Genomic DNA, 17,647 nt, shown 5'->3' with positions numbered 1-17,647 from the left:
ACAGCGAATATCGAGACTACCGCACGCACAAGGATAAGAATGTTATCGAGGAGCAGCACTGGTCCCCACAGATGGAAAAAATGGCGCTTGCACACATGGATTGGGAGTACCGGAGGGAGGACGACTTTACAGGAGCCGTGAATACAACGCTGACGGTGAAGGCGTTCACCTGTTTCGGTGCGTTTGTTTCCTCTTTTCCTCGCGTTGCTCCAGTGTGGCTAAGCTTCATCATTAGACCATGCACCCAAAAGCCTCAAGCATTATGCAGAGGATTTTTACCAGTCAGCTAGCTTTGTTCGACAGGGCTACTTCCCGACCTCTCCTCTTGTTCACAACTCCGTCATCTCAACAAAACTTCTACAGCTCTTCTACTTCCTTACCACCCGCTGTCCTCGCCTGGGCATCCAGCCGTTCATCAAAGGTCTCTGTGACTTGCAAGGCTTCCGGTTCAAAAATTATCTTTGCGTACAGTTCTCTGCGGCGTATGATCGGTTTCTTCAGGTCAAGCGGACGATCAGAAAATGGGTGCAGCAGGCTCTCAGCCGCAGTACCCCAAACTGGAGAATGCTTAACTGCTGTCCAGCATGCCAGTATCCGGTGGAAGGGCAACCAAAACTACATATCAGGATGCTAGGCTGCATCGACGGAAATGATTCTTTGAAGAGGGTGGAAAGGCGAGAGATGGCGACAGAGGTTGTTGGCCCTAGGCTCGGGGCATTGAAGGAACGTGAAGATCCCCGCCGGGTTGATGACGACTACTTTCTTTCTCAAGAGGAGGTCGATAGATGGAGCCTATCAACATGGGATATCAAAAAGGATGGAACTAGGAAGGTTGATGATGAAGACAGTGATGACAAAGGCGCCAGTCCGTGCGAGGAGAAATGGAAGAATATGAACGACGCCCACACTGCTAAGGCATGGGGTGTTTTCGACGTCCAGGGTTGGTTCATCCTCCTCTGTCGTCATAGTTTCCTTCTGAAAGCTGCTGACATGTATCGATCGGGTGAACAGTAGGTCTAAACGAAACCTTCCTAAAGCTTCTACTGATGTTTTTATTCCCAAGGTCCAAGCTCCCCTTATCTATTCTATATGACTTCCTTAGCTCATGCGAAGATGAGCGGAAGGCCCACGGAATACCTGAAGACGATGAAGGGGGGTACCTAGGCATCGGGTACGACCTAGGCTGCAAAATCGTCAAGACCATAGGTCGGAGCCCCTTGAACGCACTCGCAGTTCGCCAAAAACTCCTGATGCTGGTTGGCATTCTACATGGTCATGCACATCGTCGACTCTGCCAGCTCGTCTACCTCCTTATATATGTGCTTGGAGCTGGGAACGAAAACCTCGAACAGTGTGAGCGATTCTTCTCCAAGTCTAATGCGCTGGCAGCTGTTACCAGATACATGAGCACCTTCCATCGAAAGCAGGCTATCGTGGAATATGCCCATCAGCAAGACAACTTAGAGACTTTTGCCAACGTCTCAAAGCTTATATACGCCAACTACAAAGAGGCCCTCAGAACCAAAGCCGCTCTCCCCACCCTACTTAGGAAAATGAAGGAGCAGAATATCAGGGACTTCGACGTGTTCCCCCAATGGCTAGCAGAGGAGGCGGAGTTCTTGAAGTCTCGATCTACGGTTCCTGAGGTTGAGACGAGGCAGATGGAATATATTCAAATCCTGAAGAAGTTGGACAATTGCCAGTAAGTCTTGGCATTTTTGAAGCGATGCTACACTCACTCAAGCTCAGGGATAAACTAGCGGCAGCAAGGAGGGTTTGGAAGCGTTATACAGGCCCAAGAAGTAGGGACAGCACCTCTAAGGAAGAACGAACAGTGAGGGAGGAGATGGAGCATGAAGCAAAGCTGCTACGTGATGCTCAGCACTTGGAAGAGGTCCTTAACATTCCGCCTGGTGAACGATGGGAGAAGGGTTCTGTTGAGTGGAGGAATGCAGAGAAGCTCGTGAATGAGTCGGAGTTCCAGCAGACACTCAGTCAGTTGGAGGGCCTCGTTACCGCACGGATATTTGAATTATCCAGAATGAATGTAGCTGGCACTGGTAAGTAACCGTTCTATCCTCCCTATCCCTCTATTAACAACCAACAGGTTACAAAATGAGGCAGCATCTCTCACATGCCCTCAAATCTCGCTCTAAGGCAATCGAGAACGCTCTCGAAAGGTACAATGCTGCAGCAGCAGCACTTGGACGACGTCAACTGAAGTGGAAAGAGGTGGTTGACTGTACATTTCTGGCCGAGTTTGACCTGCTGAAGGATGCACGAGAGGATGTTCGAGATAAGCCTTGGGCTATTCCAGCCAACCGGGAACTCGCCACCGCATTTTTCAAGTATGCCCGAGCCGAAGAAACCCTTCCACGGCTACACAATGAAATCAAGTCTCTGGTTACCTGGATGAAGGAGGAAACGGAATATCTGAAGGGAATGGAGTTATACTACAGGCCTCATTACCCTCAGCTCTGCCATCAGATCCACATCCATCGCTTACAACGGGGGCGATTCTTCGACCTCCACCATATGCGGCTCAACAACATCAAACAGTTGCCAGGCTTTAATCCACAACACTGCACCTTCTTTCAGCCTGGACGAGGACTCAAAAGACCGCTGGTTCCCGGTGGAGAAGTAGGAGCTTGCAATGATGAAGGGCTTGTTGGGGAGGACAACGGAGGGGAGGACTCCGGCGAAAGTGAGGGTGATGAAGAGGAGTGCGAGGCCTATGAGGCCGCAGAGACTGTTCTAGGAATTCTTACCGGCATATAATCTCCTCTATATTGTATTAGACAGTATGAACCGAAAAAGCACGGGGCGGGCATTTTACGACAACAGCGGGCTGCGCCGATGACGAAAATCGGCCGATGCGGAGATATCATATCGCGGGAAAAACAAGATAGGATTAACCAGATAAGGTACGTACGCTATCGACTACGCCCCTCAGTATAAAGTCCCCCGCCTTTCTACAACTTTACAGAACTATGCAAAAACAGCCTAAACACTCTGTCAACAATCCGAATATCACGTACTGTTCGGTTGCTCCACATACCATCACTAGTACGTATCAGGTGCACTTCCCGAACAAGTCAATTCAATGGAGCTGTTTCAAGATCTCGAAGAACTCCTCCTACTTAGTCGGAACCACGGCTTGAATCATCACTCCATCGTACGTACTCGTCTAGTTCCTCTTGTTATTATGCAGACCACACGGAATAAACAGGTTCGTTGAGGTTCCTTGTGGTCGAAACCCAGTCTAGACTGGTGAGGAGCATCCGCCGTCTGGAACCTGTAGGTCAACGATGCTCATCGAGGCCGTTGGACGGCGATCGCGACCAAACGTTACCCTAGGCTCGACGTCATGATAAAAATGGGATTGCAGGCGCTGCGGCTATGTACCATCCCAAATTGAAATTGACTATTCTTGTAGATTTATATTGCATGCCAGCTAATCCACCAAGATCGTATCGACTTCGAAGCTACACTTCTAGCTCAGCGGGTACCGATACCCGTGTGCGCCGAGAATGCGATGCAGTTTCCATATAGTGATCACCAAGGTGAGTCTCGGGCGCAACTCTTTTCTACGAAGCAGTTTCGTTACAACGCATAGATTAGGAAACCTAAGCATCTGAGATGTACACCACACGACGGTATAAAAACCACCAACCAAGTTCCTTTCTGTTCATTCCTCCAAGCTCATCTACGCCTTGAAATGAAGTCCTTCGCAGTCCTCGCCGTCGTCCCTTTGCTCGTCGCTGCCGACCATCGGGTAAGGCTCAATCTTGAATTCCTATCTGTCTGATCTTTTGCTGATGGCGGGTTTAACCAGTTCACCCTCGTCAACCGATGTGGAAACGCTGTCAATGCTGTCGTTGCTGATACCAAGTGTGGCTACAGTCCTCGTAAGTCTTTCCGTCCAACTATACAATGTCTCGCTTCATGTACTTATCAATACTGTTCTCATAGGCTGCGCAGGCGCTTCGAGCTACACCGCCGCTCAGCCTGGCTCAATTGGAGCAGGGCAAACGAAGACGATCACCATTCCTTCTAACGTGAGCTTTCGAGCCTTTCTTCTTCACGCTTTTGGATACTTACGAATATCGCCTCAGTGGGTTGGTCGTATCTTCGCTCAAAATGGACATTGTGGAGCTAAGGGAGAGAGCTGCACTGTTACCGAATACAACCTAGGTTCGTGCTCTGTGTTTTTCGGTCTTTTCAGTTTCACTTACATTTGGGCAAATACAGACTCTGGAGACAAGTTCACCCCGCAAACGTACGACATCTCCAACATTCAAGGTTTCACTCAGTCCGTATCCATCAAGGCCGATGGATGCGACACTGTGACCTGCACCAACGTCAAATGCGACTGCAAGAGTGCTTACCCTCCTGGAGTACGTGGTATTATCAAGTTATAATCGGCTCTGAGAACTAATTTCGTTTGAAACTTCGTACAGAACACGGCTGGTTGCGGAAGCACGGTTGACAGCCCGGTAAGGGCTTGTGGAGCTGGAAATGTCGGTTTTACTGGTATGTTTCTCATCAGCGTCAGTCCGATTCCGTTTGGCCTTTTTCTGATGCATACCTTCCAGTCACTTTCTGCCCTTAATGCTCGAGGGTATTTGAAGTTAAATGGGATTACTGTTGCATTTAATGAGTACCTAGAGAGTACATACTTACTAGTATATTAGGCCTCACAGTTCACATGTTATTGGTCCCTTATTGAACCCAAATATTTCCAGATTTCCAGAGAGAGAATCGATATGTTAGTTGAAAGAGGACGGTAATGTTCCGAGGTATTGAGCCTCAATTAAATGCAGGCAATGGGCCCTTTCGTTTGACTTTGTCTCTTCAAGACTTGAGTTCGGCTGACGGAGAACGACTTTCCCAAAGGAAGCTGAAGGTCGGCGGGCCTGGGCGGTATGGCCGGAGTTCCGCCGATGCGCAAAATCAATCTTGTTCTCTTCCACCAACGTCGCCTGTAGTGATATCTCACCCTCTTCTTTTGAACTACCCATGGCCAGTGCTCAGTAAGTATTCTGCTCATGTTTTCTTGCCATTATCTACATGGCTGATCCTGGGCTGTAGCTTTCAACGGAAACCTTCTCAAGAATGGCGCGAAACTGAATATCAAGGCACTGTTTTTCGGATATAGTGAGCCGCGAATAAAATAAAGACTTATCAGTACAAATCGCTGAAAAAATCATCGTGCTTCTGCTGCGTAGCTATCCTACAATTCCAAATTGAGCCTGCTCTGGGCAGAGAACGAACAGCATCCGTGCCGCGCGAACTCGGTTAAAATACCTTTCGTGACGACGCAAGCGGTTAACATATAACGTGTTGCCACCAGGACAGCCAAGTCGAGGGACATCTACTACTAGAACGACCTGAAGGCATCTACACCATATTGGGAGATTGCAGGGATGGTGCTTATGACGGTGTGGCGATTGTGATTGTACGCTTGAGGTGTTGTGGGATACTAACACTCCCCATTCATTTGCATACTCGGCGCCAGCGCTCTTCCCACGAGAATCTTCGAAGCCGCTGCAACGTTGATACAGCATCGATCAAACCTTATAAGATGTTTGCGACGTTGTCCTCCACTCCTTTTCGCAATCACCTACCAACGACTCTGAGCAACTGAATGCAATGCCGTCGGATCCATGGTTGTCTCTTGGCAAGAATGTAGCCTCGATTGCCGCAGACTTCGCACCAGTTCCAGGCCTGAGCATGGGCGTTGATGCATTATGCTCGTTGATCACTTTGTGTGAAGAGGTTTCTGCAAGTCGGTGTGTACTTACCTTGACTTCGGACCATCAAATCACGTTGATCGACTCACTCTTATGCAGGAACGCAACTCGTGAACTCTGTGATCGATGTCATAGCTTGTTACTTGCAGTCGAGAAATACCAACCTCCTCCTCCAAATACGTTACAAGCCGCGTTCGATGACGTTACCAAGTACGGAGGAAACTTATATCGATCATTGGATATCGCTTACCTGGAACGTCTATCAGGTGCATAACGGATGTCAAAAATCGAGTGGCAAAGTGGGCTCGCCTCTCGTGGGCACGCTCGTTGGTCAAGCTGAAGGAAATTCAAGGCGATTTAGAGAAGAGTCAGGCGGAAATAACGGACTGTTTTCTTCGATTTCAGGTGAGCACACCAACATTCCCTTACATGTTTGCGAAAACTGATCAGTCGTAATCAGTTGGCATCCCATGCAGACACAAGTCGGTGGCAAGCTGAGTTTGCTGTCGTAGCTCGATCAGACCACGAAGAGATCATCGCTTATCTCGCCGATATTCGTAATGCTCAGGATATAGTGCACGGGATGATGAGTGGCTATGGGGAAGAAATACTTTCTTACCATGAGAAGACGATCAGTGAGCTGAAGGAGCTGAAGGGGATAATGGCTTTTATGCAGGAGGTGCATGTTGCAGTTCTCGAACCATATCCGAATGCTGAACCTCATCGATAATCAGAACATGAGCGGGGTACAAAACTCATCGGAAAAGCAATTCGTCGGATTATCGCAAAACCTTCATGACTTGCAAGTCACGGCGAAGACTCTGCTGCCGAATCCACATCTCGTTTCTGGAGAAATTACGGATATCGAAGAACGAGCGGTGACTGGTACAACGTCGATGGATATCTTTCGTGGGCGGTACCTACACAAGGAGAGAGTTGCTATTAAGGTCTTGCGCTCGGTGAGCGTTGATGAACATACTACGAGGGTGAGGTCTGTCTCGTTTTTTCAATCACTTTGTACTAACCTCTTGTTCCTGCAGCGCTTTGGGAGAGAAGTGGAAATTTGGAAGCTTATATTTGAGATTGACCACGGCAAGTACATTCTCCCATTCTATGGCTTTGGTCAGGGAGGGGATTTGCGTCCGTATGTTGCTTCATCATATCATTCGTGTCAGTGATGTTAACCGATTTGCGAAGGTACATGGTCAGTCCGTGGCAAGAGAATGGAAATGCGTTGTCGTATGTCAAAAAGAACGACGCAACGGTCAACTACAAGCAAATGGTAAGCGTTACTAGTCATCTCTTTAATTTTTCCTTCTCATTAGCGATGTACGTAGATCATAGACATTGCGCGAGGACTGAGGGTATTGCATGTCCTGATGACTCCTCCGGTTGTCCATGGTGATGTCAGAGCCGTACGTCTTTACCTCCTTCGGATCTTCGTCTCCTATTGAAAGCGCACAATGGATCAGGAAAACATCTTTGTCAACTCACAGGGTAATCCCCTTATCGGCGATTTTGGACTATCCAAGGTTTGCATCCTCCGTCATGTTTGTCGAATATTCCCAACTGACGATTTACCGATTTAGATGGTGGAGGATATGACGAATACGCCTTTCACGCAGAGTAATGGCGTAGCTAATCTCTACAGGTGGTTTGCACCTGAGGTATATATCGGGGAGGGATCGGTATCACTTGCTTGCGATATCTATTCGTTTGGGATGACCGTACTTGAGGTATGTGGGATTTCTTTCGTTAGCTCGATTTCGACGATGACTAATGGTGTTTTACTTTCTCAGCTTCTCACTCACCAGCACCCATACCCCAAAATAAAGCACCCGCCTGAGGTTGTGTTGAATGTTGCCAACGGACGGACTCCTCCCAGACCCGGGGAGAGCCGGGTCGTTGAAAGGGGGTTGAATGATGAGATGTGGGGGTTACTAGTTCAGTGTTGGAACCGTACGCCCTCTGCGAGGCCTTCCATTGAGGAGGTTCTAGAGAAGTTGGAGTCATTGTGATTCACTGGGGTTAGGCTACTAGACGTGAAATCTTCAAAGCTCTACGCGATGAATTTATTTTGGTTTAGTATAGATGTATCCTGTAATAATAATTAAAAGGAAAAAAACCCATCGATATGTGCAATCTCAATAAGCGCATGAGAAAAACCTCTGACTGATCTTGGGCAAGACGCCAATAAAGCCACTTTCGGATATGGCTAGCAATGATTTTGTGGAGGCACCAGAAGGCGTGGATGTGCCGCAGGAAGCCGCTTGCATGCGTTACTAGTATTATCAGACATCTGGCAAGTGAAGGAAATAAAGGTCACTGCAAAATTGTTATAACTTGGTTACAAGGGCTCTGATCTTGGGACTACTAGATAACTATGGATTCTGGTCGCTAAAATTCCGTGTATCAGAAGTGCGCTTTGTTATGTCTACATGCCATTTTCCCTCAACTTTCCAAACGCGATTTCCAAAGTTGAAGTCTGAGCAAGTTAGCTTTTAGACCTGTCTCCCGGATGACAAGGATTCTCTGGTCTAAAGAAGGGTACCGATAGTCAAGCTTGCTCAGGTAAAAGGGTGCGGGGATACATACCTCCAATCTACATACCCACTCCCACTGGCCTGGACCAGGTGGGGTCTCAACGAGGTGCCAGCTGGATGGACACTCGTCCTCAGGCGGCTGGGCAATAGTGGCTGAAAGGACCGAGAGAAAAATGATGGAGAGAAGGAGTCCCTTCATGAAATTGAGCGAGGATTTGTGCATGAAGTTGAGTAACTTGTTTTGAGAGGAGGGTGAGCATCTGTATTTATATGTTGGGTCATTAAAGCACTTTGACGCGCTGTGGTTTGATTTCTGCCGAAAGAAGGGCCTTCCATGCAAGCTGTCTGTCCGAGAGCACTCGGCATTTCGTCAACATTTCGTTATCGCGTGCGGCGTAATATAATGGAAAATTCCCACATTCAGTCTTCCTCAACGTCCACCACAGTCTACAACGAGCACGAATCGCCACCAACAGTCTCAACCACCGTCAATCTATTAATCTCTATCACTCTCGACAACGATACATGGACCAGAGAATTATTCCGCAAATATGGACGGAGGCCGGTCCAAATGTTCGTCGTTTCAGTCGCAACTTGGGTGTTGCCACTCGCCCACGTTCGGTAGCTCACCCATGAAAATAACCTGCAACGTTGAAATCGAGCGAGCGAGACTACGTGATGGGTAAACCCGTGAGACGTTGATACTGATACGGCTGATTCGCTATGTCAGCCTATCATGCATAGCCCTTCGCATGTTAGCATGAACCTCGCGAGACTCTACAGCTTGAGACGACCCTCTAATCTCAATGAAATTCGCCGCGTTGTGGAGACTGTGCTGGGGGATAAACAACAATCCAGCAATCTTTTGCAAACCAAAGGAGATGATGCTCAGATATGGCTGGATACACTTCAAGTGGCGAGTTTTTTCCATTTTGAAGCGTCGTTGTTTACTGACAGTCGTCACAGCTCGCCGAAGTTCCTGACGTGGGGAACAAACTACGTTCGTCGATTCTCAAGGTGATGCTTCACCTGTCCAAGCGGTCCGGTCTCTGCCCACAATGCCTCATGATTAAAAACGTGAAAAGACTCGGAGACTTTCCTGTTGAAGGGGGTGGTTTTGGAGATGTATGGAAGGGCAAAATCGGGGCACAAGTTGTATGCTTGAAGGTCGTTAAGGTTTACTTGGTTTCTGATGTGCGAGGGTTACTGAAAGTGCGTTGACCATGCGGGTCTTTGGCGACACGAACACAGCTGATGAGGCATCTCCATAGGAATACATGCGAGAAGCGATTGTCTGGCAGCAGCTCAAACATCCTAATGTGCTACCGTTCATGGGAATGTACTACTTGGACAAGGCTCGAGGACAGTTATGTTTGGTCTCTCCGTGGATGGAACGAGGCAACCTCGTGCGGTTCTTGAAAGAGACCCGTAGGGAAGACATCGATTATCATTCATTAGTACGCCCATTTCGTTACTCGATTGTGCCATTTTTTAACAATTTGCTGGTATCCAGGTGTACGATGTCGCTTCTGGGCTACTATATCTACACGGTATGAAAATTGTTCATGGCGATCTGAAAGGTGTAAGTGGAAACTGCCCAGCTTCAATTCATTTCCCGCTTATCGATAGAAACTTGACAGGTCAACATACTGATTACACCGGATGAACGTGCCTGCATTGGAGATTTTGGGCTATCGAGAGTAGCAGACACTCATGCGCTGAGATTGACTTCTTCCACAACGATCCATTCGAAGGGAACGACGAGATGGCTTTCACCTGAGATTTTGAAGTCGGATCCACCGTGTCCTTCTTCGATGAGCAGCGATATATATGCTTTTGCTTGCGTGTGTTATGAGGTGCGTACGTGTCGACTCTTGTTTACGATAACTTCTTAAGCTTTCTTGCAGATCTTCATGGGGAACGTTCCATTCTACGAACTGACGGATGGTGCAGTCATTGTCGCTGTACTGTTAGACAAGAAGGTTCCATCACGTCCCAGATCGAAGCCTTTGAACGACGATATGTGGAATATTATGGTGTCTTGCTGGAAGACGGAAGCCCACCTTCGACCGAGTGCATCTGAAGTGTTCGCTCGTCTCGATGGGATCAAGAGTTCGAAAACGGGTAGCAATGTTGAACCTGCTTCTGCTTGGGATACCTCCGACTTGACTCAGCTCTGGAAGAACGTGAAGTACCCTCTCCTTGACACGGCAGCGCTTGTGCGACTTCAGAAAAAGCTCAGTCGAACGGCTCCAGTACAGTTGGCGAATGTGGGGCGGGTGGTGGAGGATATGCAGGATATGCATATCAAGGTTCGTATTTATCATCATTTTGGCGGTTTATCGCTGAAGAGTTGACATTTCAGGCTGAATTCAATGCCGCCCTGAAAATCGTTGAAAGATGGGACAAGGCTCGTCGAAAAAATGAGCTCGATTTTGCATACCTTGATCTCGGGGCTCGAGTTGCCGATTGGAGGGAGGCTCCACTGCACTCTTGCGGTCAACTTATTCTTCACGCAACACTCGTCTATATCAGCTCAAATTTCAGTTATGAATATCGCGTCTTCCTCTTTAAGGAAGTCGTCCTATTTTGCTGGGACCCCACTCCTGCTCGCTATCATTTTGCGGTAAACGGGGATATTGTGTTAGAGCCGGGTCAGGCGCAAAGACCGATTACAATCCGAGGCCTCACTGATTTGAAGGCCATAGTCAAGGCCCAAATGGCTGAAATAGTTGGAGAGTGTACGTTGATAACCTCTTTTGTCTCTCCGATTTATGCTTACCTTTACTTTCCCTTGTTTATCGCAGCTTCGGTGCAGTACATGCTCAATATATGGTGGAAGGCATACGACCGTTCAGGCGACTATTCACTTCAATTTCCTCGGAAGAACCAAATGCAAGAATGGCATTCAACGATAAACAGTCTCATCCACCCACCTGACACTGATAGCTCGGACCATGGGCCGCAAACCTCACTTTATCCATCACCTCCTACCACACCGAGCTCAGATCACGCTCCAGAACCGAATACGGTATCTACGAGCAATGCCAGTGAATTGAGTCGAGTGGCGGGGGTCGGCCATTCCATTCGTGAGGCTGGCCGTCCCCTTCCTCCGTTGCCAGACACGCCAAGCTCGTTTAAGGGGAGGGAAACCGAAAAGACAAATTCAACTAGCAGTCAGTGGAGTCGAACGGCGGTCATTAGTCATTCTGATTCCATTTATGTGGTCGAAAACAAACCAGCGGTGTCGAAAGCACTAGTTCAAGTGAAGGTGCATTTCCTGTTGGACATCTTTCTCCTTGATGTTTCACCCTCGATCAGATACGAGGAACTGGCTGCAATGATTTGTCAGAGGATTTATTCCTGTGGGGTTTACCGTGGTGTGCGTTCGATACTTATTGATTGGGAGAATGAGAAGGAGTTTGGTCGGTGGGTGACGCTTATATCGGATGCGGATGTTAGAAGGGCGTTGGGAGAGGCGTATGAGGAGGGGACGATGTCCACTTTACATGTGTCATAGCATCTAGGACTTCGACACTCTTTTTATACGGTAGACTAGAGTGTAGTTACCTTCGTTTCGACGGCCAGATCTCTTGTTTTCACCGTATATACCTATGAATGTATAAAAAATGAAACTAAAAGCCAGAAAATCGCAATCTGCAACTCAACGCGTTGGCATGCGCGCCTAAGCTTTTTCTCCCACCCCCACTCACAGTCATCCTCGAGAGTCGACTCCATATCAAGGTGAAACTACCTTCCACAACGAACACCACGATGGAGTTGAGGGAACCTAGGTATCTACTTATCAACCTATATCAATCAGGCTACGCTGATTCCTGAGACAGCCTGATACGCAGGAATGACATGAACGCCTTCAGTCCTCTTCAAAGCGTTCTGTCGTAGCCATGAATTCAGACAATAAACCTTTTCGACTATCTTGAGGATTTTCCAGCCTACTTTTTCTGCAAGAAACTGGGAAATCTTGACGAATGCACTTCGCGTTATAAAGAGCGTGCGAGCCAGCAGCCGAGGAACCGTTTGAATATGATTAGAGAGGGCGCGGCCGGGCGTAGACGTGATTGGATACATTATAGGTGGTAAGTCCTGGTTTCACAGAACAGTGTTAAGTAGGTAACTGAGGTTGTCTTGAGCTCGCCGAATTTCCCAGCTTCTTCGAGCAAGTTCAAGTTACGATCCTCAATGTTCGATCGAGATCATGCACCACCTTTCCAAGCGATCGCGTCGATATCCACAATGCTGAGGACGCGATTACTTTTTCAAAATGGGCAAACAGATCGTGTTTGAAGGGTAGTTGGGTCGTCTTAACGCGTTCTCTGACGTGCCACAACTGCTAAAAGGTGTGTTTATCCCAGATTCTACAGTATCGCATACTTTAGCTCATGATGGCACGAGAAAAGCATTCGGCTGGCAACAACTGAAACATCCCAATCCTTTACCGTGGATAAAACGAGGCAAACTTTTACAGTCCCTGACACGCAAGCGCAAAAGAGCCACAATTCTTCGACCGCCTTCCAAGTTGTCGCTGGCTAACACCCGGAGAGGAGCAGGGCAGCAAGTGGAGCTTGCTGCCCGCATCGGTCTCAACTTCTTGCAGGACTGAACTTGGTCTGTTTTATGGTACTAGTAGCTGTGAGGATAGGCTGACCTGACACTTCAAGCTTCAACTCTATGCCGACGTTGATGGTTGCCTGAAAATGGTTGAGGCGATGCACGAACTTGACTATTACTCTCGTGGATGCTTAGCCCATGTACGGCAAACGGCGCTTCAAAAATTCCAGGCTGGAGGAGATATGGGATGTAGAAGCTGCGACTCCGAGCGTTCAGTGTCAGGGAAGGCTTTCTCGTTAGTCAGATCGCTTTCTCAGTTCCGTCGAAAGCTCATTCCTCCGAGTTTCCTCGTAGACAGTGGATATATATGAATACGACCGTTAGGCTTCTGAATCAAAGACGGAGCTACCAGATATTCTCTTGTGCACTAGTCTTTTGACGGTACTGCTGCCTCTACTAATATTAGAAAAAGAAAACTTCATAGATTGACAGACTATGGTACAAGATTTAAATTTGAGAAATTCGGAACGAAGGGTGCAAGTAAGCTTGAGGTCATTATTGGCTTGAGAACTCTTTAATCGACCAACGGTCTCTCTCCAAGACCTTTGTCTGTGCTGGAACGTGATTCTTCTTCAGTACTAATACGTGGCAGCAGGTTTGGACACAGGGTTCAGGAGCAACTTACGAAGATTGATAGTTTTTCGACTGCTCAAGATCTATGTGATCTCTCTCTCTGTCTTCTGGTTTCGGGTCCTGACTAGTATTGGCCTTCTCCGGGGCTTCATGATGGACTTGTGAGACGCGGTGGTGGCGCTCAAGCCATTTCTCGACTAGAAGAACGTGTTGTGAATCATGCTTATGAAAAAACGGAATGTGCATGTTGAAGACTTACCATCTTGAGCTGCGAAGACGAGAACGTCTCAGTAGAGCCGCTACAGCGGAATCCGGGTAGAGCTACTCACAAGACATGGTGACCTAGATGTGTTGAGAGTTTGGAGGCCGAAGCCTGCCGCCATGGCTTTTTATATATATGGCTCTGGGCAATCGTGACCTCATGATCACCAGTTATCCGTGCGCATCGACATCCCTCCGCGACATTACGTGTGGGATCATGCCGTATCTATCTCACGCAAAAAAAGGTCCACTCCAAAAAAACTGCGACAGACCTCGAGGAACTCATCGGCAGTTCCTTGGCTGAAACTTGTGGAAAGAGGGAATGTTGAGCCCTTCTGAGTTCTGAGTTCTCGGTCAGTTGAGGATGCGCTGAGATAAAGCAGGTCAAGACTGGGAGAGCTCTTTGTAATCGTGCGGCATAAGATAATTCCCACAATCAGTCTTCCTTCACGTCCACCACGGTCTACAGCATGAGTCGCCACCAACAGTCTCAGCCACCGTCCACGGAATGTGGTAGGTCACCCATAAAAATAACCTGCGACGTTGAAATCGGGGGAACGAGGCAAAAACGTCTACGTGATGGATAATCCCGTGAGACGATGGTTGATTCCCCAGGTCAATCCCATGATTCATAGCCCTTGGAATTCATAGTCCTGCATTAGCATGAACCTCGCGAAACTCTACAGCTCGAGACGACCCTCTAATCTCAATGAAATTCGCCGCGTTGTGGAGACTGTGTTGGGGGATAAACAACAATCCAGAAATCTTTTGGAAACCAAAGGAGAAGATGCGCAGCTATGGCTGGATACACTTCAAGTGGCGAGTTTTTTATTCTGGAAGTCTAGGAAGCGTCGTTATTTACTGAAAGTTGTCACAGCTCGCCGAAGTTCCTGGGGTGGGGGACAAGCTACGTTCGTCGATTCTCAAGGTGATGCTTCACCTGTCCAAGCGGTCCGGTCTCTGCCCACAATGTCTCATGATTAAAAACGTGAAAAGACTCGGAGATTTTCCTGTTGCAGGGGGTGGTTTTGGAGATGTATGGAAGGGCAAAATCGGAGCGCAAATTGTTTGCTTGAAGGTTGTGAAGGTTTACTTGGTTTCTGATGTACAAGATCTACTGAAGGTGTGTTGATCATATGGCCTTTGGCGACACAAACCCAGTTGATGAAGCATCTCCACAGGAATACATGCGAGAAGCGATTGTCTGGCAGCAGCTCAAACATCCTAATGTGCTACCGTTCATGGGAATGTACTACTTGGACAAGGCTCGAGGACAGTTGTGTTTGGTCTCTCCGTGGATGGAACGAGGGAACCTTGTACGGTTCTTGAAAGATACTCGCAAGGAAGATGTAGATCATTATTCATTAGTACGCCCACCTTGTTACTCGATTTTACCTTTTTCTCACCATTTTCTATTATTCAGGCGTACGATATCGCTTCAGGACTATTATATCTGCACAGCAGGAAGATTGTTCACGGCGATCTGAAAGGCGTAAGTGGAAACTATACAGCTTCAATTCATTTCCCGCTTATCGATAGAAACTTAACAGGTCAACATACTGATTACACCGGATGAACGTGCCTGTATTGGAGATTTTGGGCTGTCGAGAGTAGCCGACACTCATGCGCTGAGATTGACTTCTTCCACGACGATCCATTCGAAGGGAACGACGAGATGGCTTTCACCCGAGCTTTTGAAGTCGGATCCACCGTGTCCTTCTTCAACGAGCAGTGATATATATGCTTTTGCTTGCGTGTGTTATGAGGTGCGTACGTGTCAACCCTCGTTTGCGATAGCTTCTTAAGCCTTCTTGCAGATCTTCATGGGGAACATTCCATTCTACGAACTCACGGATGGTGCAGCTATTGTCGCTGTATTGGTAGACAAGAAGGTTCCATCACGTCCCATATCGCCTTTGAACGTGAACGACTATATGTGGAATATTATGGTGTCTTGCTGGAAGACGGAAGCCCAGCTTCGACCGAGTGCATCTGAAGTGTTCGCTAGTCTCGATGGGATCAAGAGTTCGAAAACGGGTAGCAATGTTGAACCTGCTTCTGCTTGGGATAACTTCGACTCGATTCAGCTCTGGAAGAACGTGAAGTACCCTCTCCTTGACACGGCAGCGCTTGTGCGACTTCAGAAAAAGCTCAGCCATCCTGCCTCAATACAGTTGGCTACTACCTTCCCACCATTGACTTCAAGGCGGGTGGTGGCGCCGACACAAACGTTTATTCCAGATATGCAGGTTACAGATTTCAAGGTTCGTATGTATCATCGCTTTGGCGGTTTATCTCATCGCTGAAGGGTTGACATTCAGACCGAAATTGGTGCCTCCCTGAAAAACGTTAAAAGATGGGAGGAAGCGCGTCGACAAAAGGAGCTCGATTTCGCGTACGTTGATCTCGGGGCTCGAGTCGCAGATTGGAAGGGGGCTCCACTGCACTCTTGCGGTCAACTTATTCTTCACGCAACACTCGTCTATATTAGCTCAAATTTTAGTTATGAATATCGCGTCTTCCTCTTTAAGGAGGTCGTCCTATTTTGCTGGGACCCCACTCCTGCTCGCTATCATTTTGCGGTAAACGGGGATATTGTGTTAGAGCCGGGTCAGACGCAAAGACCGATTACAGTCCGTGGCCTCACTGATTTGAAGGCCATAGTCAAGGCCGAAATGGCTGAAATAGTTGGAGCGTGTATGTTGATAACCTCTTTTGTCTCTCCGATTTATGCTTACCTTTACTTTCCCTTGTTTATCGCAGCTTCGGTGCAGTACGTGCTCAATATATGGTGGAAGGCAGACGACCGTTCAGGCAACTATTCGCTTCAGTTTCCTCAGGAGAGTCAAATGCTGGCATGGCGTTCAGCGATAATGAGCCTCATCCGCCCACCTGACACTGATCGTGACCATGAAGCGCAAACCTCAACTCCTTATCCATCACCTCCTACTACACCGAGCTCAGATCACGTTCCAGAACCGAACAATCTATCGACGAATCATAAATCCAGTCGAGTGGTGGTCGTCGGTCATTCTGATCAGGTTCTTGATCACGGGCGGCCCCTTCCTCCATTGCCAGACCTGCCGAGCTCAATCCAGAAGAGGGAAACCGAAAAGACAAAGACCAATGGCAATCAACATAGTCGAGTCCATGGTCCGCAAACATCACCTTGTGAAGGACTAGTGTTGCTCGACCACATTGACCGGGCTACTTTTTTGTGTCCCGGCGGCCTCACAATTCCGACCGTTTCGATATTTTCGGTTACAAAGAACAGTTCCTATTGAAATCAATATACTACACAAGCGGTACATTTTTACGAACGGAATAAACAGTTGGACTCTTTTTTTACGAGCGAACCAAATCAGAGTAGTGTGATGCAAATTAATTCGTCCCGTAGAGCTTTTATGGTTACCTTGTTTTGGTCCAACGTCTCTTCTCAAATACTTCTCGATTGGTCGTCTACCGAAAGATGTATCGGATGTATTGCAGATCCACGGCAGGGAGGTAGAACCTCCGATTAACGATGGAATATTGCCATATCCATATGATGGTCCAACGACCATCACATACCCGATCCCCATAAAACACTTTCCGAAATCCATTCTTTTATTTACTTCTTGGAACCACGAGAAATATCCGATGATGTTAGTCGTTGTGAATTTAGGCGAGTTCTTCTATGAAGAGTCACGTAATTGATTCCTTTATTTTCGTGCAAACCGTATAGACATCGATTATGATACCTTGAACATATACTTGCAGACCGAAATACTCGAACGTAGTCGACGCGTTCTCCATAAAACACCAACTTGTTCCCGAAAACCTACTTACCTAACAAATCAAATACCCTCAGGCTCGCTGACTGTATTGGACCCATGGTTGCTGGACCGT

At 47.8% G+C, this 17,647-nt stretch overlaps 6 protein-coding genes across 7 annotated transcripts; 4 read left to right on the top strand and 2 right to left on the bottom strand.

The window, feature by feature from the left end:
- Positions 1–2,930: 2,930 nt before the first annotated feature.
- E1B28_011821 (uncharacterized protein) lies at positions 2,931–4,753 on the top strand. The gene is made up of 10 exons (XM_043156877.1): positions 2,931–3,066; positions 3,120–3,175; positions 3,230–3,563; positions 3,617–3,775; positions 3,836–3,908; positions 3,973–4,058; positions 4,116–4,194; positions 4,252–4,397; positions 4,461–4,533; positions 4,596–4,753. The coding sequence occupies exons 3-10, from the start codon at positions 3,531–3,533 to the stop codon at positions 4,610–4,612; spliced, it is 666 nt and encodes a 221-aa protein (XP_043006690.1). The 5' UTR covers positions 2,931–3,066; positions 3,120–3,175; positions 3,230–3,530; the 3' UTR covers positions 4,613–4,753.
- Positions 4,754–4,950: 197 nt separating this feature from the next.
- E1B28_011820 (uncharacterized protein) lies at positions 4,951–7,903 on the top strand. The gene is made up of 13 exons (XM_043156876.1): positions 4,951–5,033; positions 5,092–5,157; positions 5,229–5,792; positions 5,853–5,963; positions 6,020–6,158; positions 6,214–6,432; positions 6,488–6,739; positions 6,794–6,897; positions 6,951–7,035; positions 7,091–7,168; positions 7,226–7,285; positions 7,343–7,489; positions 7,553–7,903. The coding sequence occupies exons 3-13, from the start codon at positions 5,653–5,655 to the stop codon at positions 7,769–7,771; spliced, it is 1,554 nt and encodes a 517-aa protein (XP_043006689.1). The 5' UTR covers positions 4,951–5,033; positions 5,092–5,157; positions 5,229–5,652; the 3' UTR covers positions 7,772–7,903.
- A 170-nt stretch (positions 7,904–8,073) lies between these two features.
- E1B28_011819 (uncharacterized protein) lies at positions 8,074–8,655 on the bottom strand. The gene is made up of 2 exons (XM_043156875.1): positions 8,349–8,655; positions 8,074–8,290 (listed from the first exon to the last, which is right to left on the bottom strand). The coding sequence occupies exons 1-2, from the start codon at positions 8,517–8,519 to the stop codon at positions 8,255–8,257; spliced, it is 207 nt and encodes a 68-aa protein (XP_043006688.1). The 5' UTR covers positions 8,520–8,655; the 3' UTR covers positions 8,074–8,254.
- Positions 8,656–8,714: 59 nt separating this feature from the next.
- On the top strand, positions 8,715–11,900 carry E1B28_011818 (uncharacterized protein). Its single transcript, XM_043156874.1, has 8 exons — positions 8,715–9,212; positions 9,263–9,508; positions 9,568–9,753; positions 9,810–9,878; positions 9,937–10,152; positions 10,204–10,608; positions 10,662–11,037; positions 11,104–11,900. The coding sequence occupies exons 1-8, from the start codon at positions 9,033–9,035 to the stop codon at positions 11,814–11,816; spliced, it is 2,391 nt and encodes a 796-aa protein (XP_043006687.1). The 5' UTR covers positions 8,715–9,032; the 3' UTR covers positions 11,817–11,900.
- A 1,367-nt stretch (positions 11,901–13,267) lies between these two features.
- On the bottom strand, positions 13,268–14,145 carry E1B28_011817 (uncharacterized protein). The gene is made up of 4 exons (XM_043156873.1): positions 13,828–14,145; positions 13,758–13,766; positions 13,551–13,695; positions 13,268–13,479 (listed from the first exon to the last, which is right to left on the bottom strand). Exons 1-4 carry the CDS (start codon positions 13,832–13,834, stop codon positions 13,440–13,442), a joined length of 201 nt encoding a protein of 66 aa, XP_043006686.1. The 5' UTR covers positions 13,835–14,145; the 3' UTR covers positions 13,268–13,439.
- Positions 14,146–14,200: 55 nt separating this feature from the next.
- Positions 14,201–17,151, top strand: E1B28_011816 (uncharacterized protein). 2 transcript variants are annotated; one of them, XM_043156872.1, is made up of 9 exons: positions 14,201–14,350; positions 14,411–14,578; positions 14,637–14,882; positions 14,941–15,126; positions 15,183–15,251; positions 15,310–15,525; positions 15,577–16,023; positions 16,081–16,456; positions 16,523–17,151. In XM_043156872.1, the coding sequence occupies exons 1-9, from the start codon at positions 14,339–14,341 to the stop codon at positions 17,041–17,043; spliced, it is 2,241 nt and encodes a 746-aa protein (XP_043006685.1). In that variant the 5' UTR covers positions 14,201–14,338; the 3' UTR covers positions 17,044–17,151. The 2 variants fall into 2 exon arrangements, with proteins under 2 accessions (XP_043006685.1, XP_043006684.1); XM_043156871.1 differs by having other exon boundaries at positions 14,201–14,578.
- Positions 17,152–17,647: the final 496 nt, after the last annotated feature.

Source organism: Marasmius oreades, chromosome 7, assembly GCF_018924745.1.
Source record: "Marasmius oreades isolate 03SP1 chromosome 7, whole genome shotgun sequence".
Taxonomy (NCBI): domain Eukaryota; kingdom Fungi; phylum Basidiomycota; class Agaricomycetes; order Agaricales; family Marasmiaceae; genus Marasmius; species Marasmius oreades.
Note: the sequence above shows the minus strand (reverse complement) of the source record. Positions and strands in the feature narration are given on the sequence as shown.